Here is a 27818-nt window from a genome sequence, read left to right on the forward strand (position 1 = left end):
CAGGAGTTTGGAAATTGCTCCCAAGGATGAACCAGACTTGGGGAGGTCCACAATTTTTTGTCTGAGGTCTTGGCTGATTTCTTTTGATTTTCCCATGATGTCAAGCACAGAGGCACTGAGTTGAAGGTAGTCCTTGAAATACATCCACAGGTACACCTCCAATTGACTCAAATGTTGTCAATAATCCTATCAGAAGCGTCTAAAGCCATGGCATAATTTTCTGGAATTTTCCAAGCTGTTTAAAGACACAGTGAACTTAGTGTATGTAAACTTCTGACCCCCTGGAATTGTGATACGATAAATTATAAGTGAAATAATCTGTCTGTAAACAGTTGCCAAAACTATAGTTTGTTAACAAGAAATTTGTGGAGTGGTTGAAAAATTTGTTTTAATGACTCCAACCTAAGTGTATGTAAGCTTCCGACTTCAACTGTACCTTAGGGAGCTTTAGAAACGATACCTTAGGGAGCTTTAGAAACGATACCTTAGGGAGCTTTAGAACGATACCTTAGGGAGCTTTAGGAAATTATACCACACCTTAGGGAGCTTTAGAAACGATACCTTAGGGAGCTTTGGAAAATTATACTACACTTTAGGGAGCTTCAGACAATTATACTACACCTTAGGGAGCTTTAGAAAATGATACTATACCTTAGGGAGCTTTAGAAATGATACCTTAGGGAGCTTTAGAAAATGATACTATACCTTAGGGAGCTTTAGAAAATGATACTATACCTTAGGGAGCTTTAGAAAATGATACTATACCTTAGGGAGCTTTAGAAACGATACCTTAGGGAGCTTTAGAAAATGATACTATACCTTAGGGAGCTTTAGAAAATGATACTATACCTTAGGGAGCTTTAGAAAATGATACTATACCTTAGGGAGCTTTAGAAAATGATACTACACCTTAGGGAGCTTTAGAAACGATACCTTAGGGAGCTTTAGAAACGATACCTTAGGGAGCTTTAGAAACGATACCTTAGGGAGCTTTAGAAACGATACCTTAGGGAGCTTTAGAAACGATACCTTAGGGAGCTTTAGAAATGATACCTTAGGGAGCTTTAGAAACGATACCTTAGGGAGCTTTAGAAACGATACCTTAGGGAGCTTTAGAACGATACCTTAGGGAACTTTAGAAACGATACCTTAGGGAGCTTTAGAAACGATACCTTAGGGAGCTTTAGAAACGATACCTTAGGGAGCTTTAGAACGATACCTTAGGGAGCTTTAGAAACGATACTACACCTTACGGAGCTTTAGAAATACAAAAAAGGGACAACATGGAAACTTTTAATTGTCAAAGTTTCTGCTGCAAGGTCTTTCTCAGGACACAGCAGGATACTTCATAAAAAAAGTGTCCATACATTACAAACAAGCTATAGATTGTATGTATTGATGTGGTTATGATATCAGAACTGTGTTTAAAATACTTGTACCATGCTGTATCCTAAGCCCAGGGCTGACTGACAACACATGTTGCTGAGGGTGAGAGAACACTGGCTACTGAGAGGTTCTCTCTGGAATGTAGACTGTGGGACAGAGAGAAGGAGAGCGAGAAAGATACAGAAAGAGAAGAGAGAGAGAGAGAGACTAGTTCAACTTCAGAGGATAGTGGAATCAAAAGAAGGATAATTTTTACATCCGCGGTTAATGTTCCAATCATAATCTAATCAATTCCAATCCTTTTCTTCAAAGGAAACACACCCTTCTCTCCCACCTCTTTTGATGAATCATGTTGTCTGGAACACTTGAGGAAAATGAGAATGGGTTGGACGGTAGAGTAGGGACTATGTGGTACTCCGGGGCTCTGTGGTGATGGTGTAATGTAGCTAGTAGCTACTGTTGCTGAAACACACTGGGCCAGTTTCCCAGACACAGATTAAGCCTGTAGTCCTGGACTAAAAAGCATGCTCAGTGGAGATTATCTAGGATTCTCCGCCCCACTGTGTTGATCATAGTAATAATGTACCCTCTCACCTGTCTCTGTGTGGCAGAACTCTGGAGAGAAGGAGATGTCATCAATGGCCACGTATCCTCCACGGGCACTGTTAAAGGCTACTTCATAAACCACCTGGAAAACACAGACAAAACCAAGATATAACCAATAGATGATCAGAAGATAACCATACAGTGTAAACTCAATAGTTAGCGCAATAAATAGCTCATCAACAGTTAGCTCATCAACAGTTCGCTCATCAACAGTTAGCTCATCAACAGTTCGCTCATCAACAGTTCGCTCATCAACAGTTCGCTCATCAACAGTTAGCCAGATCCCACACTAAAACGACCAGGCTTGTCCAACAGAACTTCATTTAAAACATGCCTCTCAGGTCAATGGAGCTTTTATCAATTCTAAATGTCCTAGTCAAAACCTTCAATGAGTTGACTGTAATGGTAAAGACATTGACTCAGTATTATGTTATGTAACAGAACAGAGCAGCTGGCTTCTCGCTGGCTTCTCTTGCATTCAATGCTACGGCTGGCAATAATGTCATACTGATTTGGAACAGACAGCATCAGATACTGTAGATGGCCTAAAGAGACAGAGGGGCGCTGTTTCGCTCACTCAGATACTTTCTCCGGTGAGATACTGTACATTCAGCATCTTGTGAATTGAAGGAAAAATTATGGAACACAAAGAGCCAGGGGGGAGCCTGGCTTCTCTTGGTATCCATAATTACATGCCACTGTAAGAATATGTCGAAGATAAACACAGAGACAGAGTACGAGAGGTCAAGAAGTCAATAGAATTAACAATCAATGGAAATAGTGGATTTCTGTAAAAGGGAATTATTGATCAACGGGTCAGAGTCATGGGAGGAATTTGTCTATACAGTGAGCCTAAAATAGGATACTTGTTATTGGCCCAGTTGTACTGCAAGGACTTCTAATGGGTCAACCACAGGCTAGGGCTGGGTTATACAACTAGATCCTGTCCCTTTGTTCAGGGGAGAATCACTGGAGAGAATCACTGAGGACAGGGGAGAATGACCATCTACTTCCAAGCATGATTTGTCCTATTTGAATAAACCTATTTTCCTCCCCCTGATTTGCTTTGGGGTTTGTGTTATTGGAGAATAACATCAACTGCTAACACCACTGTGCATATTGCCCAGTGCTACATGTTTAGGTTAAATAGGCAGTGCAGTTCAAAACAGGATTTTCCTGTTTGTTGGATGATATTTCCACTATATGAGGTCAAAGTAACACTCTGAAATTGTGAAAATTATGACAATGCCCTTGTTGTGTAAGAACTATTTGAAAAATAACGCCTGGAATTTCAGCCAGTTGAAGTGGGAGTTTTTGGCCCAATCATGACATCACAATCTGATCTGATTATTCTGACCAATGACCAGACATCTTTTATTTGAATACGTATCGTTCTACTTTGAAGGGTTAAGCAGGGTAGGCTCTTTAGAGTCTCGATGATCCTATCCGCCAATCAGAGCTTTGGTTGTAAATATATTAACATTTTTATCAACATGCCCACACGATCAGACGGAGCATTTCAACGGCAAAAGGAGACTGAGGGCAATAAATTATTAGTTATTTTCATGAAATAAACAGTGATTTTATTAGACATACAGTGATGATTTAAAAATGTAATTAAAAATACTTTAAAGACAGAAAACAGCTCCAGTCTTCAGTCCCCAATGTAAATCAATATTATGCAAAAAATGATTACATCTAAATTCTATGAAAAACTGACATACATTGCCTTCGGAAAGTATTCAGACACCTTGACTTTTTCAACATTTTGTTACATTACAGCCTTATTCGAAAATGGATTAAAGAAAAAAAAATGTCCTCAGGAATCTACACACAATACCCCATAATGACAAAGCAAAACCAGGTTTTAGACATTTTTGCACATTTATAAAAAATAAAAAAACGGAAATACCTTATTTACATAACTATTCAGACCCTTTCCTATGAGACTTGCAATTGACCTCAGGTGCATCCTGTTTCCATTGATCATCCTTGAGATGTTTCTATTGTCACGTTCTGACCATAGTTCTTGTGTTTTCTTTGTTTTAGTGTTGGTCACGACGTGAGCTGAGTGGGCATTCTATGTTGTGAGTCTAGTTTTCCCATTTCTATGTTTGGCCTGATATGCTTCTCAATCAGAGGCAGGTGTTAGTCATTGTCTCTGATTTGGGAACCATATTTAGGTAGCCTGTTTTGTGTTGGGTTTTGTGGGTGGTTCTTTCCTGTGTCTGTGCCACACGGGACTGTTTCGTTGCCAGTTCACTTTGTTATTTTGTATTTGTGTTCAGTTTTCCCTATTAAACCATGGACACCTACCACGCTGCGTATTGGTCCGATCCTTGCTACACCTCATCTTGTTTCACCTCTTCAGACGAAGAGTAGGAAATCTGCCGTGACAAACGACATCATATAACATAGAAATAGAAGTGACATCTATAACTTGATTGGAGTCCTTCTGTGGTAAATTCACCCGATGGTCACTGACAGAGCTCCAGAGTTCCTCTGTGGAGATGGGAGAACCTTCCACAAGGACAACCATCTCTGCAGTACTCCACCAATCAGGCCTTTATGGTAGGGTGGCCAGACAAAAGCCACTCCTCAGGAAAATGCACATGACAGCCCACTTGGAGTTTGCCAAAAGGCACCTAAAGACTCTCAGACCATGATAAACAATATTCTCTGGTCTGATGAAACCAAGACTGAACACTTTGGCCTGAATGCCAAGCATCTCATCTGGAGGAAACGTGGCACCATCCCTACGGTGAAGCGTGGTGGTGGTAGCATCATGCTGTGGGGATGTTTTTCAGCGGCAGGGACTGGGAGACTAGTCAGGATTGAGGCAAAGATGAACGGAGCAAAGTACAGAGAGATCCTTGATGAAAACCTGCTCCAGAGTGCTCAGACTGGTTCAAATTGTATTTGTCACCGAATACAACAGGTGTAGCCCTTACAGTGAAATGCTTACTTACAAGACCTTAACCAACAATGTAGTTTCAAGAAAATACCTACAAAGAAGTAAGAGACAAGAATAACAAATAATTAAAGAGCAGCAGCATATAACAATAGTGAGGCTATACACAGGGAGTACCGGTACAGAGTCAATGTGCGGGGGCACCGGTGTCGAGGTAATTGAGGTAATATGCACATGTAGGTTATTAAAGTGACTATGCATAGATAATAATAGAGAGTAGCAGCAGCGTAGAAGGGGGAGGGGGCAATGCAAATAGTCTGGGTGGCCATTTGATTAGCTGTTCAGGACTCTGTTTAGAAGCCTCTTGAACCTAGACTTGGCGCTCCAGTACCGTTTGCCGTGTGGTAGCAGAGAGAACAGTCTATGACTAAGGTGGCTGGAGTCTAGAGACATTTTTAGGGCCTTTCTCTGACACCGCCTGGTATAGAGGTCCTGGATGGCAGGAAGCTTGGCCCCGGTGATGTACTGGGCCATACGCACTATCCTCTGTAGTGTCTTGCGGTCGGAGGCCGAGCAGTTGCCATACCAGGCAGTGATGAATCTGGTCAGGATGCTCTCGATGGTGCAGCTGTAGAACCTTAAGAGGATCTGAGGACCCATGCCACATCTTTTCAGTCTCCAGAGAGGGAATAGGTTTTGTCGTGCCCTCTTCACGACTGTCTTGGCGTGCTTGGACCATTTAGGTTGTTGGTGATGTGGACGCCAAGGAACTTGAAACTCTCAACCTGCTCCAATACAGCCCCGTCGATGAGAATGGGGGCGTGCTCGATCCTCCTTTTCCTGTAGTCCACAATCATCCATCTCTGACATCCTCCCTGTAGGCTGTCTCATCGTTGTCAGTGATCAGGCCTACCGCTGTTGTGTCATCAGCAAACTTAATGATGGTGTTGGAGTCGTGCCTGGCCGTGCAGTCATGAGTGAACAGGGAGTACAGGACGGGACTGAGCACGCACCCCTGAGGGGCCCCCGTGTTGAGAATGATCAGCGTGGCAGATGTGTTGTTACCTACCCTTACCACCTGGGGGCGGCCCGTCTGGAAGTCCAGGATCCAGTTGCAGAGGGAGGTGTTCAGTCCCAGGGTCCTTAGCTTACTGATGAGCTTTGAGGGCAATATGGTGTTGAACACTGAGCTGTAGTCAATTAATATAATGTTAACATAGGTGTTCCTTTTGTCCAGGTGTGAAAGGGCAGTGTGGAGTGCAATAGAGATTGCATCATCTGTGAATCTGTTGGTGCGGTATGCAAATTGGAGTGGGTCTAGGGTTTCTGGGATAATGGTGTTGATGTGAGCCATGACCAGCCTTTCAAAGCATTTCGTGGCTACAGACGTGAGTGTTACGGGTCGGTAGTGATTTAGGCAGTGTCATGACGTTGGCCTCTTTGTTTATAGCAAGCCCCATCCCCCTCTCCCTTGCCTCCTTCAACTAGGTTGTGGTCAGAGAGACGTCGTAAATTCTTGAGGATCTCCTCATGGACACACAGTATAGAGAAAGTCGATTTTCATGGAGCACAAAGGAATTTCTTCCACCTCACAGAACTTGAGGTACGAACAAATTTCATGTTCCGGAGAAAGTATAAAAGATCGGTGAAGAATCCAGCTAGGAACTGGTCTGTTTGTCACAACTTGAGGAAGTTCATGGGAGACAGTGTGGCCACATTACCATAACGCTGTTTATATAATAGCCTCAGATATGAGGTTACATCTAATTGTTGTATAAGATGAATGAGTGAGTATGATACCGTTTGTATAATTGTGTAATATGATTTTGGACTGTTTAATGAAGAAAAATACAATTACCTTTTGATTTGAACTAAATCAGAGGACCGCCCCTGAGCCCAGTTAGGGTCAGGCCTCCTGGGACAGCCCTTTTTCGGCCCTCCCGAATAAAACCCCCACTCGGGTTTTCGATCAACAGACCGAGCTTATCTCAATTACGAGATGGCTAAAGATTGCAGACCATGTTTTTCTCCATTAGGAGAGTACAAAGGTTGTAGACCATTGCTGAATATTTTAACCATACCACGTGGTTAAACTCTTAGACTATCGATACCGACAGAATAAGAACAAGTCTTTGATATTAATTACTAGTCTGCAGCTAGGAATTCGGTATCATTGAACGAGAAGAACAACAACCGCCGAAACATCCATTCTATAACGAAACGAATGAATGTCAGTCTATCATTTCTTGTAAGCACATTTACCTTGTTTGTTTGTTTGTTTGTTTATGCATTTATGTGAATTACTTAGTTAGTAATATATAAATGATTTAAGACAATTTATGTATTGATGACTCATAGTGAAGACTGGGTTCGTGCAGATAACCAACAATTTACGACGTTTGAAATGAGACTAACGTGAGGTAAAGTAAATAATTCATTAATTCGAAGACTAATTGATCAGATAAAATATCTGAAAAGTTATTTTAGGAAATGATAACTTTGTAATCTGAATATTTTCCTTGGTGCCCCAACTTCCTAGTAATTACGGTTACCTGATTAATCAGTCTAAATCGCGTAAAACTGTAAGTCTTCAGTTAATGATAGCAAAGACACGACAGCAGGTTACCTTAGTTTTCTTGGGCACAGGGACTATGGTGGTCTGCTTGAAACATGTTGGTATTACAGACTCAGACAGGGAGAGGTTGAAAATGTCAGTGAAGACACTTGCCAGTTTGTCAGCACATGCTCGGTACACGTCCTGGTAATCCGTCTGGCCCTGCGGCCTTGTGAATGTTTACCTGTTTAAAGGTCTTACTCACATCGACTGCGGAGAGCGTGATCACACAGTCGTCCGGAACAGCTGATGCTTTCATGCATGTTTCAGTGTTACTTGCCTCGAAGCGAGCATTGAAGTTATTTAGCTCGTCTGGTAGGCTTGTGTCACTGAGCAGCTCGCGGCTGTGCTTAGCTCATGGCTGTGTTTCCCTTTTTGTAGTCTGTCATAGTTTGCAAGCCCTGCCACATTCGACGAGCATCGGTGCCGGTGTAGTACGATTCGATCTTAGTCCTGTATTGACGCTTTGCCTGTTTGATGGTTCGTCGGAGGGTATAGCGAGATTTCTTATAAGCTTCCGGGTTAGAGTCCCGCTCCTTGAAAGCAGCAGCTCTACCCTTTAGTTTAGTGTGCCGAATGTTGCCTGTAATCCATGGCTTCTGTTTGGGGTAGGTACGTACAGTTACTGTGGGGATGACTTCCTCGATGCACTTATTGATAAAGCCAGTGACTGATGTGGTGTACTCTGCAATGCCATCGGAAGAATCCCGGAACATATTCCAGTCTGTGCTAGAAAAACAGTCTTGTAATGTAGCATCCGCGTCATCTGACAACTTACATATTGAGCGAGTCACTAATACTTCCTGCTTTCGTTTTTGCTTGTAAGCAGGAATCAGGAGGATATAATTATGGTCAGATTTGCCAAATGGAGGGTGAGTGAGAGAGCTTTGTATGTGTCTCTGTGTGTGGAGTAATGGTGGTCCAGAATTTTTTCCCCTCTGGTTGCACATTTAACATGCTGATAGAAATGAGATAAAACTGATTTTAGTTTCCCTGCATTAAATTCCCGACCAGTAGGAGCGCTGCCTCTGGATGAACGATTTCCTGTATACAGCTCATGGCAGTGTATAGCTCATTGAGTGTGGTTTTAGTGCACCAGCTGTTATTTACATATAGTTGAAGTCGGAAGTTACATACACTTAGGTTGGAGTCATTAAAACTCGTTTTAAAACCACTCCACAAATTTCTTGTTAACAAACAATAGTTTTGGCAAGTCGGTTAGGACATATACTTTGTGCATGACAGAAGTAATTTTTCAAACAATTGTTTACAGACAGATTATTTCACTTATAACTCACTGTATCACAATTCCAGTGAGTCAGAAGTTTACATACACTAAGTTGACTGCATTTAAACAGCTTGGAAAATTCTAGAAAACGATGTCATGGCTTTAGAAGCTTCTGACAGGTTAATATTAGTTTTTTATTTTATTTATTTCACCTTTATTTAACCAGGTAGGCTAGTTGAGAACAAGTTCTCATTTGCAACTGCGACCTGGCCAAGATAAAGCATAGCAGTGTGAGCATACAACAAAGAGTTACACATGGAGTAAACAATTAACAAGTCAATAACACAGTAGAAAACGAAGGGGGGGTCTATATACAATGTGTGCAAAAGGCATGAGGAGGTAGGCAAATAATTACAATTTTGCAGATTAACACTGGAGTGATAAAAGATCAGATGGTCATGTACAGGTAGAGATATTGGTGTGCAGAAGAGCAGAAAAGTAAATAAATAAAAACAGTATGGGGATGAGGTAGGTGAAAAGGGTGGGCTATTTACCAATAGACTATGTACAGCTGCAGCGATCGGTTAGCTGCTCAGATAGCTGATGTTTGAAGTTGGTGAGGGAGATAAAAGTCTCCAACTTCAGTGATTTTTGCAATTCGTTCCAGTCACAGGCAGCAGAGTACTGGAACGAAAGGCGGCCAAATGAGGTGTTGGCTTTAGGGATGATCAGTGAGATACACCTGCTGGAGCGCGTGCTACGGATGGGTGTTGCCATCGTGACCAGTGAGCTGAGATAAGGCGGAGCTTTACCTAGCATAGACTTGTAGATGACCTGGAGCCAGTGGGTCTGGCGACGAATATGTAGCGAGGGCCAGCCGACTAGAGCATACAAGTCGCAGTGGTGGGTAGTATAAGGTGCTTTAGTGACAAAACGGATGGCACTGTGATAGACTGCATCCAGTTTGCTGAGTAGAGTGTTGGAAGCCATTTTGTAGATGACATCGCCGAAGTCGAGGATCGGTAGGATAGTCAGTTTTACTAGGGTAAGCTTGGCGGCTTGAGTGAAGGAGGCTTTGTTGCGGAATAGAAAGCCGACTCTTGATTTGATTTTCGATTGGAGATGTTTGATATGAGTCTGGAAGGAGAGTTTGCAGTCTAGCCAGACACCTAGGTACTTATAGACGTCCACATATTCTAGGTCGGAACCATCCAGGGTGGTGATGCTAGTCGGGCATGCAGGTGCAGGCAGCGACCGGTTGAAAAGCATGCATTTGGTTTTACTAGCGTTTAAGAGCAGTTGGAGGCCACGGAAGGAGTGTTGTATGGCATTGAAGCTTGTTTGGAGGTTAGATAGCACAGTGTCCAAAGACGGGCCGAAAGTATATAGAATGGTGTCGTCTGCGTATAGGTGGATCAGGGAATCGCCCGCAGCAAGAGCAACATCATTGATATACACAGAGAAAAGAGTCGGCCCGAGAATTGAACCCTGTGGCACCCCCATAGAGACTGCCAGAGGACCGGACAGCATGCCCTCCGATTTGACACACTGAACTCTGTCTGCAAAGTAATTGGTGAACCAGGCAAGGCAGTCATCCGAAAAACCGAGGCTACTGAGTCTGCCGATAAGAATATGGTGATTGACAGAGTCGAAAGCCTTGGCAAGGTCGATGAAGACGGCTGCACAGTACTGTCTTTTATCGATGGCGGTTATGATGTCGTTTAGTACCTTGAGTGTGGCTGAGGTGCACCCATGACCGGCTCGGAAACCAGATTGCACAGCGGAGAAGGTACGGTGGGATTCGAGATGGTCAGTGACCTGTTTGTTGACTTGGCTTTCGAAGACCTTAGATAGGCAGGGCAGGATGGATATAGGTCTGTAACAGTTTGGGTCTAGGGTGTCTCCCCCTTTGAAGAGGGGGATGACTGCGGCAGCTTTCCAATCCTTGGGGATCTCAGACGAGATGAAAGAGAGGTTGAACAGGCTGGTAATAGGGGTTGCGACAATGGTGGCAGATAGTTTCAGAAATAGAGGGTCCAGATTGTCAAGCCCAGCTGATTTGTACGGGTCCAGGTTTTGCAGCTCTTTCAGAACATCTGCTATCTGGATTTGGGTAAAGGAGAACCTGGAGAGGCTTGGGCGAGGAGCTGCGGGGGGGGCGGAGCTGTTGGCCGAGGTTGAAGTAGCCAGGCGGAAGGCATGGCCAGCCGTTGAGAAATGCTTATTGAAGTTTTCGATAATCATGGATTTATCAGTGGTGACCGTGTTACCTAGCCTCAGTGCAGTGGGCAGCTGGGAGGAGGTGCTCTTGTTCTCCATGGACTTCACAGTGTCCCAGAACTTTTTGGAGTTGGAGCTACAGGATGCAAACTTCTGCCTGAAGAAGCTGGCCTTAGCTTTCCTGACTGACTGCGTGTATTGGTTCCGGACTTCCCTGAACAGTTGCATATCACGGGGACTATTCGATGCTATTGCAGTCCGCCACAGGATGTTTTTGTGCTGGTCGAGGGCAGTCAGGTCTGGGGTGAACCAAGGGCTGTATCTGTTCTTAGTTCTGCATTTTTTGAACGGAGCATGCTTATCTAAAATGGTGAGGAAGTTACTTTTAAAGAATGACCAGGCATCCTCAACTGACGGGATGAGGTCAATGTCCTTCCAGGATACCCGGGCCAGGTCGATTAGAAAGGCCTGCTCACAGAAGTGTTTTAGGGAGCGTTTGACAGTGATGAGGGGTGGTCGTTTGACTGCGGCTCCGTAGCGGATACAGGCAATGAGGCAGTGATCGCTGAGATCCTGGTTGAAGACAGAGATCCTTTGAGTCAATTGTAGGTGTACCTGTGGATGTATTTCAAGGATTACCTTCAAACTCAGTGCCTCTGTGCTTGACATCATGGGAAAATCAAAATAAATCAGCCAAGACCTCAGAAAAAAACCTCCACAAGTCTGGTTCATCCTTGGGAGCAATTGCCAAACGCCTGAAGGTACCACGTTCATCTGTACAAACAATAGTACGCAAGTATAAACACCATGGGACCATGCAGCCGTCATACCGCTCAGGAAGGAGATGCGTTCTGTTTCCTAGAGATGAACGTACTTTGGTGTGAAAAGTGTAAATCAATCCCAGAACAACAGCAAATGACCTTGTGAAGATGCTGGAGGAAACAGGTACAAAAGTATCTATATCCACAGTAAAACGAGTCCTCAATCAACATTACCTGAAAGACCACTCAGCAAGAAAGAAGCCACTGCTCCAAAACCGCCATAAAAAAGCCAGACTACGGTTTGCAACTGCACATGGGGACAAAGATTGTACTTTTGGACAAATGTCCTCTGGTCTGATGAAACAAAAATAGAACTGTTTGGCCATAATGACCATTGTTATGTTTGGAGGAAAAAGGTGGAGGCTTGCAAGCCGAAGAGCACCATCCCAACCGTGAAGCACAGGAGTGGCAGCATCATGTTGTGGGGGTGCTTTGCTGCAGGAGGGACTGGTGCACTTCACAAAATAGATGGCATTGTGAGGCAGGAAAAAAATGTGGATATATTGAAGCAACATCTCAAGAAATCAGTCAGGAAGTTAAAGCTTGGTCGCAAATGGGTCTTCCAAATGGACAATGACCCCAAGCATACTTCCAAAGTTGTGGCAAAATGGCTTAAGGACAACAAAGTCAAGGTATTGGAGTGGCCATCACAAAGACCTGACCTCAATCCCATATAAAAGTTGTGGCCAGAACTGAAAAAGTGTGTGCGAGCATGGAGGCCTACAATCCTGACTCAGTTACACCAGCTCTGTCAGGAGGAATGGGCCAAAATTCACCCAACTTATTGTGGGAAGCTTGTGGAAGGCGACCCAAAATGTTGACCCAAGTTAAACAATTTAAAGGCAATGCTACCAAATACTATTTGAGAGTACGTAAACTTCTGACCCACTGGGAATGTGATGAAAGAAATAAAAGCTGAAATAAATCATTCTCTCTACTATTATTCTGACATTTCACATTCTTAATCACATTCGTGATACTAACTGACCTAAGGATGTTGTAACTGACCCAGGGAATGTTTCCTAGGATTAAATGTCAGGAATTGTGAAAAACGGAGTTTAAATGTATTTGGCTAAGGTGTATGTAAACTTCCAACTTCAACTGTATATGCATAGGCCCCTCCCCCGTGTCTTACCAGAGGCTGCTGTTCTATCCTGCCTATAGAGTGTATAACCAGCCAGCTGTATGTTCTTAATGTCATCATTCAGCCACGACTCTGTGAATTTTTTTATTTATTTTACCTTTATTTAACTAGGCAAGTCAGTTAAGAACAAATTCTTATTTTCAATGACGGCCTAGGAACAGTGGGTTAACTGCCTGTTCAGGGGCAGAATGACAGATTTGTACCTTGTCAGCTCGGGGGTTTGAACTTGCAACCTTCCGGTTACTAGTCCAACGCTCTAACCACTAGGCTACCCTGCCGCCACAGATATTACTGTGTTTAATGTCCCGTTTTTAGGATACACATGCTTTCAGTTTATCCCATTTATTTCCCAGAGATTGAACACCAGCACTACGGAAGGCAAATGCAGATTAGCCACTCGTCCCCTGATCCTCACAAGGCACCCTGATCTTTTCCCGCAAAATCTCAATGTCCTTCTCCAGTCGATTGACGGGGACCTGGGCCTGGTCGGGTGTCTGTAGTATATCCCTCCTCTCCGACTCATTGAAGAAACCCTGTTGTTCTAATCTGAGGTGAGTATTTACAGTTCTGATGTCCCAGAAGCTCTTTTCGGTCATAAGAGACGGTAGCAGCAACATTATGTACTAAACAAGTTACGTACAAAGTGAAACAACAAACAAAATCACATGTTGGATAAGAGCCAATAAGACGGTAGCCCTCCCCTCTGGCGTCATCATGACCTTCCAACACGACAATGACCCTAAGCACACAGCCAAGACAACGCAGGAGTGGCTACGGGACAAGTCTCTGAATGTCCTTGAGTGGCCCAGCCAGAGCCTGGATTTGAACCCGATCAAACATCTCTGGAGAGACCTGAAAATAGCTGTGCAGCGACGCTCTCCATCTAACCTGATAGAGCTTGAGAGGATCTCAACTCCCCAAATACAGTTGTGCCCAAGCTTGTAGCATCAAACTCAAGAAGCTTTGATGCTGTAATCGCTGCTAAAGGTGCTTCAACAAAGTACTGAGTAAAGGGTCTATGTAAATGTTTTCATTTTTTTTATTTTACATTTACATACATTTCTAAAAACCTGTTTTTGCTTTTACGTTGTTGGGTATTGTGTGTAGATTGATATGGAAAAGGTCAAGGGGTCTGAATACTTTCGGAATGCCTGTACACTTCACAACAGAATGTGTCAGGAAGTCACCAGTCTGCTATAAGATACATTATAACATTACAGCAGCAACAGAGATCGAGACCAAACATTTCCTGTCTTTTCAATCTATTCTCTCTTCCAACAAGAGATTCATAGGAGAGGAGGTGAAGGGGGAGGGCTGTCTGTGTGAAATGTGGTTGATAAGGGGAAGGAGGAAGAGAGGAGGAGGAGGAGAAGGGGGAGGGCTGTCTGTGTGAAATGTGGTTGATAAGGGGAAGGAGGAAGAGAGGAGGAGGAGGAGAAGGGGGAGGGCTGTCTGTGTGAAATGTGGTTGATAAGGGGAAGGAGGAAGAGAGGAGGAGGAGGAGAAGGGGGAGGAGGAAGAGAGGAGGAGAAGGGGGAGGGCTGTCTGTGTGAAATGTGGTTGATAAGGGGAAGGAGGAAGAGAGGAGGAGGAGGAGAAGGGGGAGGAGGAAGAGAGGAGGAGAAGGGGGAGGGCTGTCTGTGTGAAATGTGGTTGATAAGGGGAAGGAGGAAGAGAGGAGGAGGAGAAGGGGGAGGAGGAAGAGTGGAGGAGAAGGGGGAGGGCTGTCTGTGTGAAATGTGGTTGATAAGGGGAAGGAGGAAGAGAGGAGGAGGAGGAGAAGGGGGAGGAGGAAGAGTGGAGGAGAAGGGGGAGGGCTGTCTGTGTGAAATGTGGTTGAGAAGGGGAAGGAGGAAGAGAGGAGGAGGAGAAGAAGGGGGAAGAGGAGGAGAAGGGGGAGGGCTGTGTGTGAAATGTGGTTGAGGAGGAGAGGAGGAGGAGAAGGGGGAGGAGGAAGAGAGGAGGAGAAGGGGGAGGGCTGTCTGTGTGAAATGTGGTTGAGAAGGGGGAGGCGGAAGGGAGGAGGAGGAGGAGGAAGAGAGGGAGGAGGAGAAGGGGGAGGAGGAAGAGAGAAGGAGAAGGGGGAGGGCTGCCTGTGTGAAATGTGGTTGAGAAGTGGGAGGAGGACGAGAGGAGGAAAAGGGGGAGGAGGAGGAGAGGAGGAGAAGGGGGAGGGCTGTCTGTGAAATGTGGTTGAGAAGGGGGAGGATGACGAGAAGAGGAGCAGAGGAGAGGAAGGACTAGGAGAAAGAGGAGAAGGAAGAGGATGAGCAGAAGAGAGGGAGAACTAGGAGGAGAGGAGAAAGAGGAGAAGGGGGAGGAGGAAGAGAGGAGGAGCAAAGGAGGAGAAGCGGGAGGACTGTGAGGAGGAGAAGGGGCAGGACTAGGAGGTGGAGGAGAGGAGAAGAAGAGGAGGAGAAGGGGGAGGACTGGGAGGAGGAGGAGGAGGAGGAGGAGAAGAGTCAAACAAACTCTTCCCTGGATCTTCTTTCTGGTGTTCTACCCTTGAAGGAACTCACTCAGTCTCTGGCACTATGACAACAGTAATTAATAACACCCTTCTCCCTTCTGGCTATTTATATCTGTCCAGAGAATCCACAGGGAAGAATACTGCACACACCAAAGATCTCTAGTGTGTGTGTGTGTGTGTGTGTGTGTCTGCCTGCGTGCTTGTGTGTGTCTGTCTGTCCTTGCACTCTGACCCTTGAACTCTAAGGTGTGTAGGGCCAGTACTGACCTCCAGGCATGTGTTTGTTTGTCAAGCAGTTGTGGTGTACTACCTGTACTGACCTCCAGGGGGTGTGGGGCCTTAATATCCACGTTGACCAGCCTCCAGGAAGTTGTAGCATAGACCTCAGGCCTCCAGATCTCCTCGTAGTGTCCCAGCGTGTCTCTAGTGAACACTGAGAAGATGTTCCCTCTCTCCTGGTCCCGCTGGTAGTAGAACGACAAGCAGCCTGACACCGGTGTGGTCGTCATGGGAGACGTCAGCTTGGCCACTTCCTGGAACCGCTTGGCATAGACTGAGTCCACATACATGTAGTGACCTAGAGAGAGGTGAGAGAGGTGAGAGAGATGTGAGAGAGGTGAGAGAGGTGAGAGAGGTGAGAGAGATGAGAGAGGTGAGAGAGGTGAGAGAGGTGAGAGAGGTGAGAGAGGTGAGAGAGATGAGAGAGGTGAGAGAGGTGAGAGAAGTGAGAGAGAGGTGAGAGAGGTGAGAGAGAGGTGAGAGAGGTGAGAGAGAGGTGAGAGAGGTGAGAGAGAGGTGAGAGAGGTGAGAGAGATGAGGTGTAGAAAAATGACAGCAATATTGGGTTATCGTATTGTATAGAACAAAAACTAGTAAATATACACCAATGAACAGAACACACTCAGGTCAGGCCACTGGGGTGATCTTTGTGTGTGTGTATCTCTCTGGTTGCTCATGGTGTGTGTGTGTGTGTACCTCTCTGGTTGTTCATGGTGTGTGTGTCTACCTCTCTGGTTGTTCATGGTGTGTGTACCTCTCTGGGTGTTCATGGTGTGTGTGTGTGTGTGTGTGTGTGTGTGTGTGTGTGTGTGTGTGTGTGTGTGTGTGTGTGTACCTCTCTGGTTGTTCATGGTGTGTGTGTGTGTACCTCTCTGGTTGTTCATGGTGTGTGTGTGTGTGTGTGTACCTCTCTGGTTGTTCATGGTGTGTGTGTGTGTGTGTACCTCTCTGGTTGTTCATGGTGTGTGTGTGTGTGTGTGTGTACCTCTCTGGTTGTTGATGGTGTGTGTGTGTACCTCTCTGGTTGTTCATGGTGTGTGTGTGTACCTCTCTGGCTATTCATGGTGTGTGTGTACCTCTCTGGTTGTTGATGGTGTGTGTGTGTGTGTGTGTGTGTGTGTGTGTGTGTGTGTGTGTGTGTGTGTGTGTACCTCTCTGGTTGTTCATGGTGTGTGTGTGTGTGTGTGTACCTCTCTGGTTGTTCATGGTGTGTGTGTGTGTGTGTGTGTGTACCTCTCTGGTTGTTCATGGTGTGTGTGTGTGTGTGTGTGTACCTCTCTGGTTGTTCATGGTGTGTGTGTGTGTGTGTGTGTACCTCTCTGGTTGTTCATGGTGTGTGTGTGTGTGTGTGTACCTCTCTGGTTGTTCATGGTGTGTGTGTGTGTGTACCTCTCTGGTTGTTCATGGTGTGTGTGTGTGTGTGTGTGTGTGTGTGTGTGTGTGTGTGTGTGTGTGTGTGTGTGTGTGTGTGTGTGTGCCTATCTGGTTGTTGATGGTGTGTGTGTGTGTGTGTACCTCTCTGGTTGTTGATGGTGTGTGTGTGTGTGTGTGTGTGTGTACCTCTCTGGTTGTTGATGGTGTGTGTGTGTACCTCTCTGGTTGTTCATGGTGTGTGTGTGTACCTCTCTGGTTGTTCATGGTGTGTGTGTGTGTGTGTGTACCTCTCTGGTTGTTCATGGTGTGTGTGTGTGTGTGTGTACCTCTCTGGTTGTTCATGGTGTGTGTGTGTGTGTGTGTGTGTGTGTACCTCTCTGGTTGTTCATGGTGTGTGTGTGTGTGTGTGTGCCTCTCTGGTTGTTGATGGTGTGTGTGTGTGTGTGTGTGTACCTCTCTGGTTGTTGATGGTGTGTGTGTGTGTGTGTGTGTGTGTGTGTGTGTACCTCTCTGGTTGTTCATGGTGTGTGTGTGTGTGTACCTCTCTGGTTGTTCATGGTGTGTGTGTGTGTGTGTACCTCTCTGGTTGTTGATGGTGTCTGTGTGTGTGTGTGTGTACCTCTCTGGTTGTTGATGGTGTCTGTGTGTGTGTGTGTACCTCTCTGGTTGTTGATGGTGTCTGTGTGTGTGTGTGTACCTCTCTGGTTGTTGATGGTGTGTGTGTGTGTGTGTGTGTGTGTGTGTGTGTGTACCTCTCTGGTTGTTGATGGTGTGGTCATCAGGCAGGTTGGACTGGGGGTCTCTGGCTAGACTCCCTCCAACATACCAGTTGACATTAGGGTTCCAGTGGTTACTGTAGCCACACAGGTGGTGCTCCTCAAAGTTACACTCTGACAACAACAACAACAACAACAACAACAACCGTCATATCTCTTGGAATAAAAGTCATGAAATCTGCACATGCCACTTATGAGGCATATTTTTTACTTCAATATTATGTTTTCTAAACATAAACAGGCATCAACCACATGTTGTGTGGCTTAACAGTTGTCTTAACATTCTCCTACCCTGAGGACTGTTGTGAGGCTTAACAGTTGTCTTAGCATGCTCCTACCCTGAGAACTGTTGTGAGGCTTAACAGTTGTCTTAACATTATCCTACCCTAAGAACTGTTGTGAGGCTTAACAGTTGTCTTAGCATTCTCCTACCCTGGGAACTGACCTATGCAGTAGCCAGGCACGATGTGAATTTCGAAGATCGCCACACTGTTGCCTGCTTCCTCACTGGGTCGACCCTCCAACAAAAGCTAGGACAAACAGAGAGATAGAAAGAGAACGAGAGAAAGGGGGAGGGGAAATGGTGGAGGAAGAGAACAAAGACAAATAAGCCATTATATCAGACACTTATGAAGTTTAGTTTTTAGTAAAACGTCTCCATCTCCGCTCTAAAAGCAATAAAACCCTAACAGATGATGTCCCCTCCTACATATCCCCCTGTGGGATGGGGAGTGGAGACAGGTGTGGGATGGGGAGTGGAGACAGGTGTGGGATGGGGAGTGGAGACAGGTGTGGGATGGGGAGTGGAGACAGGTGTGGGATGGGGAGTGGAGACAGGTGAGGGATGGGGAGTGGAGACAGGTGTGGGATGGGGAGTGGAGACAGGTGAGGGATGGACAGTGGAGACAGGTGTGGGATGGGGAGTGGAGACAGGTGAGGGATGGGGAGTGGAGACAGGTGTGGGATGGGGAGTGGAGACAGGTGAGGGATGGGGAGTGGAGACAGGTGTGGGATGGGGAGTGGAGACAGGTGAGGGATGGAGAGTGGAGACAGGTGTGGGATGGGGAGTGGAGACAGGTGTGGGATGGGGAGTGGAGACAGGTGTGGGATGGGGAGTGGAGACAGGTGTGGGATGGGGAGTGGAGACAGGTGTGGGATGGGGAGTGGAGACAGGTGTGGGATGGGGAGTGGAGACAGGTGTGGGATGGGGAGTAGAGACAGGTGTGGGATGGGGAGTGGAGACAGGTGTGGGATGGGGAGTGGAGACAGGTGTTGGATGGGGAGTGGAGACAGGTGTGGGATGGGGAGTAGAGACAGGTGTGGGATGGGGAGTGGAGACAGGTGTGGGATGGGGAGTGGAGACAGGTGTGGGATGGGGAGTGGAGACAGGTGAGGGATGGAGAGTGGAGACAGGTGTGGGATGGGGAGTGGAGACAGGTGAGGGATGGGGAGTGGAGACAGGTGAGGGATGGGGAGTGGAGACAGGTGTGGGATGGGGAGTGGAGACAGGTGAGGGATGGGGAGTGGAGACAGGTGTGGGATGGGGAGTGGAGACAGGTGAGGGATGGAGAGTGGAGACAGGTGTGGGATGGGGAGTGGAGACAGGTGTGGGATGGAGAGTGGAGACAGGTGTGGGATGGGGAGTGGAGACAGGTGTGGGATGGGGAGTAGAGACAGGTGTGGGATGGGGAGTGGAGACAGGTGTGGGATGGGGAGTGGAGACAGGTGTGGGATGGGGAGTGGAGACAGGTGTGGGATGGGGAGTGGAGACAGGTGAGGGATGGGGAGTGGAGACAGGTGAGGGATGGGGAGTGGAGACAGGTGTGGGATGGGGAGTGGAGACAGGTGTGGTATGGGGAGTGGAGACAGGTGTGGGATGGGGAGTGGAGACAGGTGTGGGATGGGGAGTGGAGACAGGTGTGGGATGGGGAGTGGAGACAGGTGTGGGATGGGGAGTGGAGACAGGTGTGGGATGGGGAGTGGAGACAGGTGTGGGATGGGGAGTGGAGACAGGTGAGGGATGGGGAGTGGAGACAGGTGTGGGATGGGTAGTGGAGACAGGTGAGGGATGGGGAGTGGAGACAGGTGTGGGATGGGGAGTGGAGACAGGTGAGGGACGGGGAGTGGAGACAGGTGTGGGACGGGGAGTGGAGACAGGTGAGGGACAGGGAGTGGAGACAGGTGAGAGACGGGGAGTGGAGACAGATGAGGGATGGGGAGTGGAGACAGGTGAGGGATGGGGAGTGGAGACAGGTGAGGGATGGGGAGTGGAGACAGGTGTGGGATGGAGACAGGTGTGGGATGGGGAGTGGAGACAGGTGTGGGATGGGGAGTGGAGACAGGTGTGGGATGGGGAGTGGAGACAGGTGTGGGATGGGGAGTGGAGACAGGTGTGGGATGGAGACAGGTGTGGGATGGGGACAGGTGTGGGATGGGGACAGGTGTGGGAATCTCAGCTTTAGAATATAGAGGATGAATCTCAGCATTAGAATATAGAGGCTGAACCTCAGCATTAGAATATAAAGTCTAAACCTCAGCATTAGAATATAGTCTGAACCCCAGTTATATAATTTAGAGTCTGAACCCCAGCAATATAATATAGAGACAGAACCCCAGATATAGAATATAGAGGCTGAACACCAGTTATATAATATAGAGGCTGAACCCCAGTTATATAATATAGAGGCTGAACCCCAGTTATATAATATAGAGGCTGAACCCCAGTTATATAATATAGAGGCTGAACCCCAGTTATATAATATAGAGGCTGAACACCAGTTATATAATATAGAGGCTGAACCCCAGATATAGAATATAGAGGCTGAACCCCAGATATAGAATATAGAGGCTGAACCCCAGATATAGAATATAGAGGCTGAACCCCAGATATAGAATAGAGGCTGAACCCCAGATATATAATATAGAGGCTGAACCCCAGAAATATAATATAGAGGCTGAACCCCAGTTATATAATATAGAGTCTGAACCCCAGATATATGATATAGAGGCTGAATCCCAGCAATATAATATAGAGTCTGAACCCCAGTTATATAATATAGAGCCTGAACCCCAGATATATAATATAGAGTCTGAACCCCAGTTATATAATATAGAGCCTGAACCCCAGATATATAATATAGAGGCTGAACCCCAGATATAGAATATAGAGGCTGAACCCCAGATATATAATATCGAGGCTGAACCCCAGTTATATAATATAGAGTCTGAACCCCAGATATATAATATAGAGGCTGAACCCCAGATATAGAATATGGAGGGTGGGTGTTTTGGGGTGTAGTCTGCAAGCTTACCTGCTAGGTGTGCGTGTGTGCGTGTGTGTGCGTGTGTGGGTACCTGGTATGCGTTGGAGGTGTTTCTCAGGTCAATGCTTGCGATGAGCCAGCTGTCCGAGGGCTTGTCTGCGCTCCACAGTGTGTAGTCAAAGTTGTCTCCGTCCGGTCTGAGGTGCAGCTGCAGGGAGCCGTCTCCAGTAATCTGGTACACCAGCCTCAGACAGCTCCAGTCCAGCAGCTCTAACACTGGGCTCACCAGGACAGCCTTCTCCCTCCCGTCGATGAAGGATGAGTCTGCCGTGATGAAACGCCCTGTGAAGAATGACAAATAAATAAATAAATAGTGTAGCTTGATATTGAAGTCGTAAATCATTACTTAATATTATCAAAATATTCCAAATATTTTGGTTTGATACAGAGTCAAAAGGGGATATTACTCTGCTGAGGATGTAGGGGAGGAGGGGGTGTGTGTGTGTGTGTGTGTGAGGTCATGTTGTGTAGTTATACAGTGCATCACCTAGTCTAAACAAAAAGTCAAAAATACCATACAAGCACACCAAAACCTGACATCAGCATACGAAAGAAGCTGACTTCAATCAGAGAGTTAATCAGATCAAATCAGCCATTAAACTCATACAGCATCAAGGACATGGAGTCATTAAGACAAAAACATAAAACTGTTGGTTGCCAAACCAAGGAGGACGATGTGAGAGAAAAAAACCTCTCTGTGCAAAGGGAAAAAGGAGGTCTGACAAAAACCAAAGCAATAGAGTCTGGAAACAAAAAAAACGTAATGACCCTTAGTCACCTTTTCCCCTGCACTCCATCGTGGGTGGTAGGGAGGGAGAGAGGAAAGAGAGAGAGACGAGAGATATGATTAAAATCCCATGGCTTTAGGATGAAAAATCATCCTCTTCTTTAAACTGTTTACAGACAGCTAATAGATAACAAGATAAATCGTGCTGGAGAGTCAACTCCGTGGTTAAACCCAAATGTTGTTGAGCAATGGCAGGCTGTGCTATGCATCATAAACCATGAGTATGGACTGGATTCTTCTGTTCTCTGTAGAGGAAACAGATCAGACAAGCCACATGTTCAATAAGCACCAACTGTAGATAAACAATATGGAGATGTCTGTACGGTACTGCTGTAATGGGTTATAAACAGCAAGTTGGCATGGAGACAGTTGTTGTCTGCTGTATATTATTATAATGGGGTCCGTTACCCTGTCCACTTTTACGACCTGGACGAAACGATATGCTCTGACAGACAGACAGTGGACATGATTCCTTCCAGATACCATGTGGATCATCTCTCTCCCTCGCTCTTCTGTCCTCCCCCATCTTTCAAAGCCCATCCTTTCCCCTGTTCTTCTCCCTATTTCAACCCCTATCTCTCTCCCTCTCTCCTGTAACCAAAACAGTGCTCTTCCCCTGTCCCGCTACCTCCTAATATAACACCAACACTCCTGAGTCTTCCCCTGTCCCGCTACCTCCTAATATAACACCAACACTCCTGAGTCTTCCCCTGTCCCGCTACCTCCTAATATAACACCAACACTCCCGACTCTTCCCCTGTCCCAAAGACAGTCTCCTAACACCAACACTCCTGAGTTAGGACTCTTCCCCTGTCCCAAAGACAGTCTCCTAACATCAACACTCCTGAGTCTTCCCCTGTCCCGCTACCTCCTAATATAACACCAACACTCCTGAGTCTTACCCTGTCCCAAAGACAGTCTCCTAACATCAACACTCCTGAGTCTTCCCCTGTCCCAAAGACAGTCTCCTAACATCAACACTCCTGAGTCAACCCCTGTCCCAAAGACAGTCTCCTAACATCAACACTCCTGAGTCAACCCCTGTCCCAAAGACAGTCTCCTAACAGCAACACTCCTGAGTCTTCCCCTGTCCCAAAGACAGTCTCCTAACATCAACACTCCTGAGTTAAGACTCTCCCCCTGTCCCAAAGACAGTCTCCTAACATCAACACTCCTGAGTTAGGACTCTTCCCCTGTCCCAAAGACAGTCTCCTAACATCAACACTCCTGAGTCAACCCCTGTCCCAAAGACAGTCTCCTAACATCAACACTCCTGAGTTAGGACTCTTTACCCTGTCCCAAAGACAGTCTCCTAACATCAACACTCCTGAGTCTTCCCCTGTCCCAAAGACAGTCTCCTAACATCAACACTCCTGAGTTAAGACTCTCCCCCTGTCCCAAAGACAGTCTCCTAACATCAACACTCCTGAGTTAGGACTCTTCCCCTGTCCCAAAGACAGTCTCCTAACATCAACACTCCTGAGTCAACCCCTGTCCCAAAGACAGTCTCCTAACATCAACACTCCTGAGTTAGGACTCTTTACCCTGTCCCAAAGACAGTCTCCTAACATCAACACTCCTGAGTCTTCCCCTGTCCCAAAGACAGTCTCCTAACATCAACACTCCTGAGTTAGGACTCTCCCCCTGTCCCAAAGACAGTCTCCTAACATCAACACTCCTGAGTTAGGACTCTTCCCCTGTCCCAAAGACAGTCTCCTAACATCAACACTCCTGAGTCAACCCCTGTCCCAAAGACAGTCTCCTAACATCAACACTCCTGAGTTAGGACTCTATCCCTGTCCCAAAGACAGTCTCCTAACATCAACACTCCTGAGTTAGGACTCTTTCCCCTGTCCCAAAGACAGTCTCCTAACATCAACACTCCTGAGTTAAGACTCTATCCCTGTCCCAAAGACAGTCTCCTAACATCAACACTCCTGATGAAACCCTATTCCCTACAAAGTGCACTACTTTTGATTAGGGAATGGATTGTCATTTGGCACACAGTCTTAGACCCTTCCCCTAACATCAACACTCCTGACTGAGTTATACTGGTCTCCTCAGAAAAAGCCCCAGAGTGATCCTCGAGACTGTAAACAGCTCCACATGTTAAGGCCAAAGAGTAAATGAAGAGATATTGCATTGTGCACTGCAGTGTTCAAGCTGGATAACAGAAGGATGGAATCTCTTGGAATAATAAACATCTTTGGTTTCAGCGCAAAACTTTTCATTTTTTTTACCGTTTGTCATATTCTAAAATCTAAATAAAACAGTTTAAAATATGGAAATAATCAATGGATTGAATGTCTAAATCTTCAAGATAAACACGTCTGCTTGGTTGGCTTGGAGTCTAATCCTAGTCTGTCTGACCAGAGCTGGCTGTGATGGACATGATGTGTGTAACCCACGTAACCTGCTTATCTACGGACTACAAACGCCACAAAATCATGGTACCAATATTAGCCATTTTAGCACATAATATTCATACAAAATTATCTAAAAAGTCACTTGAACATGATGCACGAAATTTTTTAGTATCGAAACAATGATGTTGTTGCATTTGCGGCACAAATCACATCCAAATCATGGTACCGATATTAGCATTTTGGCACATCATGTTTGACTCATCGAAGTGACTTTTGCTGGGCTTCACAATACATTTGAGATACTTTAGGATGATTTGGACAAGATGCGCGAGAACTGCTAATATCGCTACCAGGACTTGGATGTGATTTGTGCCACAAATGATAAAACGCTAGTGCTAGGGAAACTAAACCAAAGCATGGGTTGCTGTCAAACCTTGTCAATAGACTGCTTACAGGGTGAGGAAACCAACATGTCATTTAGTAATTTCGGTGAACTATCCATTTAGTACTAATTTTCTGCAGATAAACTGCCTCTGGCCCTGAGCTCCTTAATACGAGAGTGAGAAAGGTCATTTGTAATGTGATACAAGTGGTACAACAGAAAGGGGGATACCTAGTCAGTTATACAACAGAAAGGGGGATACCTAGTCAGTTATACAACAGAAAGGGGGGTACCTAGTCAGTTATACAACAGAAAGGGGGATACCTAGTCAGTTGTACAACAGAAAGGAAAGGGGGATACCTAGTCAGTTGTACAACAGAAAGGGGGATACCTAGTCAGTTATACAACAGAAAGGGGGATACCTAGTCAGTTGTACAACAGAAAGGGGGATACCTAGTCAGTTGTACAACAGAAAGGGGGGTACCTAGTCAGTTGTACAACAGAAAGGGGGATACCTAGTCAGTTATACAACAGAAAGGAAAGGGGGATACCTAGTCAGTTATACAACAGAAAGGGGGATACCTAGTCAGTTGTACAACAGAAAGGGGGATACCTAGTCAGTTGTACAACAGAAAGGGGGATACCTAGTCAGTTGTACAACAGAAAGGGGGGATACCTAGTCAGTTGTACAACAGAAAGGAAAGGGGGATACCTAGTCTGTTATACAACAGAAAGGGGGATACCTAGTCAGTTATACAACAGAAAGGGGGATACCTAGTCAGTTGTACAACAGAAAGGGGGGATACCTAGTCAGTTGTACAACAGAAAGGGGGGATACCTAGTCAGTTATACAACAGAAAGGGGGATACCTAGTCAGTTGTACAACAGAAAGGGGGGATACCTAGTCAGTTGTACAACAGAAAGGAAAGGGGGATTAATCGACATCCACGCCATCGGCACAGTGGGCTAACTGCCTTGCTCAGGGGTAGAAGGACACATGGTTTACCTTGTCAGCTCAGGGATTTGATCCAGCAACGTTTCAGTTACTGGCCCAACGCTCCTACCCAGATACATGTTAAAGGTATAAGCAGTATTAACCACACAACACAGACAACACTGGATGTGGACAACCTATTTACATTTTTCTCATTTAGCAGAAACTCTTATCCAGAGCTCCTTCAGTGCTTCTTTCCTACTGGTCCTCCATGGGAATCGAACCCACAACCCTGGCGCTGCAAGTGACATGCTATACCAACTGAGCCACGCGCAACCTATGAACCCTAAAGAGCAAAGGGATTTCAGTTCCAGAGCTGTTGCACCCTGGGGCCCTAACCTATTAATCTATTATACTGAACTTTAAAACATTGCAGTCCATTTGTTGAAATCCAACTGTATGTATGTAAACAGGACTGACTAAGGAGAGTGTTACCTATGTGTGCATGTCGTATAGGAGTTAGTAGCAGCAAGCTAACCCTAATGTAGAGTATGCCTCCCATTATAAACAGGTCGTGACTTAACACGCTTTAATTAAGTTTATAGTGAGACAAAGCCATGGGATAACCCTTGACCTCAAAAGCCTGAGATGAACTTTGACCAATGGAGGTCCTCCTGACATGCAGGATGAGCGTCTAGGTGATTGGCTAAGGTCCAGGTGAGTTGTCCTGGTGAACGTAACCCTGGTGAGTAATGGAGAGCTTTGTCTCTATGGGTTTAACAAAACAAAGGGTCTGTGTCTGGGTGATTTGGTTTAGCAGAGTTATTTGGGTGTGTAAAGGGGCCTCTGTGCCTCTGTGGGTTTGAGTGATCTATAATATCTCTGCCTTTTTTGATAGACCTTAGATGTCTGCTTAACCTCCTGACCCCTGTATGGAGTGGAAGTAACGAATTACAAATACTCTGGTAAAAGCCGCTCCATGATCAATCCGTTGTCCGTATTGGCCATTTATGGTGATACGTCCTCTGCAGAAGTCAGGGCATTCATAGAATAGAAAGGGAAAAAAATGTTTGCGTCACACGTAGTCTCCAACCACATTTTTGGATCAGGCATAAATGGGCTTTTTCTGTAATTGAGTAGATTTTCTGAGTACATGTAGTTTTTTTTTGTATTTTTCAAAGTCATTCATTTTACTTCAGTATTGTACTTCGCTATCTTTTTAAAACCACCTGTTACAGAGTACAATTTTGTAGGCTAATAATAATAATAATAATAATAACAATAATAAGTCGTCAAGTTGGCGAAAGCCCCAAGAAAACTGCTCATTGTTCTTGGTCAGTGACCAATAAAATCAAATTTCACGCTAACTAGTACAATTTTATACTAACTAGTACTCTAACTTGCGTACGTTAGCAAACTATCCTTGCAGCTCATTTAGGTACATGGCTAACCACCACCTGATGATGATAGCTGTTATAGCTAGCACTTTGATGTCACTATGTGTGGTGGTGGCTTGCTAGCTAGCTCGCCATGTAAGTTATCTGGGCTAGCTAACAACATTAGGCTAACGTCAGCAAGTGAGCTAGCTAGCTAGGTAGCTAAGTGAACTAGCTAGCTAATGTTAGTTAGCTGGGTCAAAACGTACAGTATTACTGAATTTTAACAATGTCAAATCAAATCAAATTGTATTTGTCAGAAACACATGGTTAGCAGATGTTAATGCGAGTGTAGCGCAATGCTTGTGCTTCTAGTTCCGACAATGCAGTAATAACCAACGAGTAATCTAACCTAACAATTTCACAACTACTACCTTATACACACAAGTGTAAAGGGATGAAGAATATGTACATACAAATATATGAATGAGTTATGGTACAGAACGGCATAGGCAAGATACAGTAGATGGTATCGAGTACAGTATATACATATGAGATGAGTAATGTAGGGTATGTAAACAAAGTGGCATAGTTTAAAGTGGCTAGTGATACATGTATTACATAAAGATGCAGTAGATGGTATAGAGTACAGTATATACATATGAGATGAGTAATGTAGGGTATGTAAACATTATATTAAGTGGCATTGTTTAAAGTGGCTAGTGATACATTTTTACATCAATTTTTACATTATTAAAGTGGCTGGAGTTGAGTCAGTATGTTGGCAGCAGCCACTCCATGTTAGTGGTGGCTGTTTAACA

The 27818-nt window shown here is 45.5% G+C and overlaps 1 protein-coding gene across 1 annotated transcript in view; it reads right to left on the bottom strand.

Moving 5' to 3' along the window:
• mamdc2a (MAM domain containing 2a) overlaps window positions 1–27818 on the bottom strand; it is a 44593-nt gene that overhangs the window by 10256 nt on the left and 6519 nt on the right. The window contains exons 3-7 of the mRNA XM_031829661.1: window positions 21184–21434; window positions 18275–18359; window positions 17806–17943; window positions 15721–15977; window positions 1981–2074 (exon numbers count right to left, since the gene is read on the bottom strand). Coding sequence (XP_031685521.1) covers window positions 1981–2074; window positions 15721–15977; window positions 17806–17943; window positions 18275–18359; window positions 21184–21434 — 825 coding nt within the window. The remainder of the gene's footprint in view (window positions 1–1980; window positions 2075–15720; window positions 15978–17805; window positions 17944–18274; window positions 18360–21183; window positions 21435–27818) is intronic.

The sequence above is a fragment of the Oncorhynchus kisutch genome, linkage group LG8, assembly GCF_002021735.2.
Source record: "Oncorhynchus kisutch isolate 150728-3 linkage group LG8, Okis_V2, whole genome shotgun sequence".
Taxonomy (NCBI): Eukaryota; Metazoa; Chordata; class Actinopteri; order Salmoniformes; family Salmonidae; genus Oncorhynchus; species Oncorhynchus kisutch.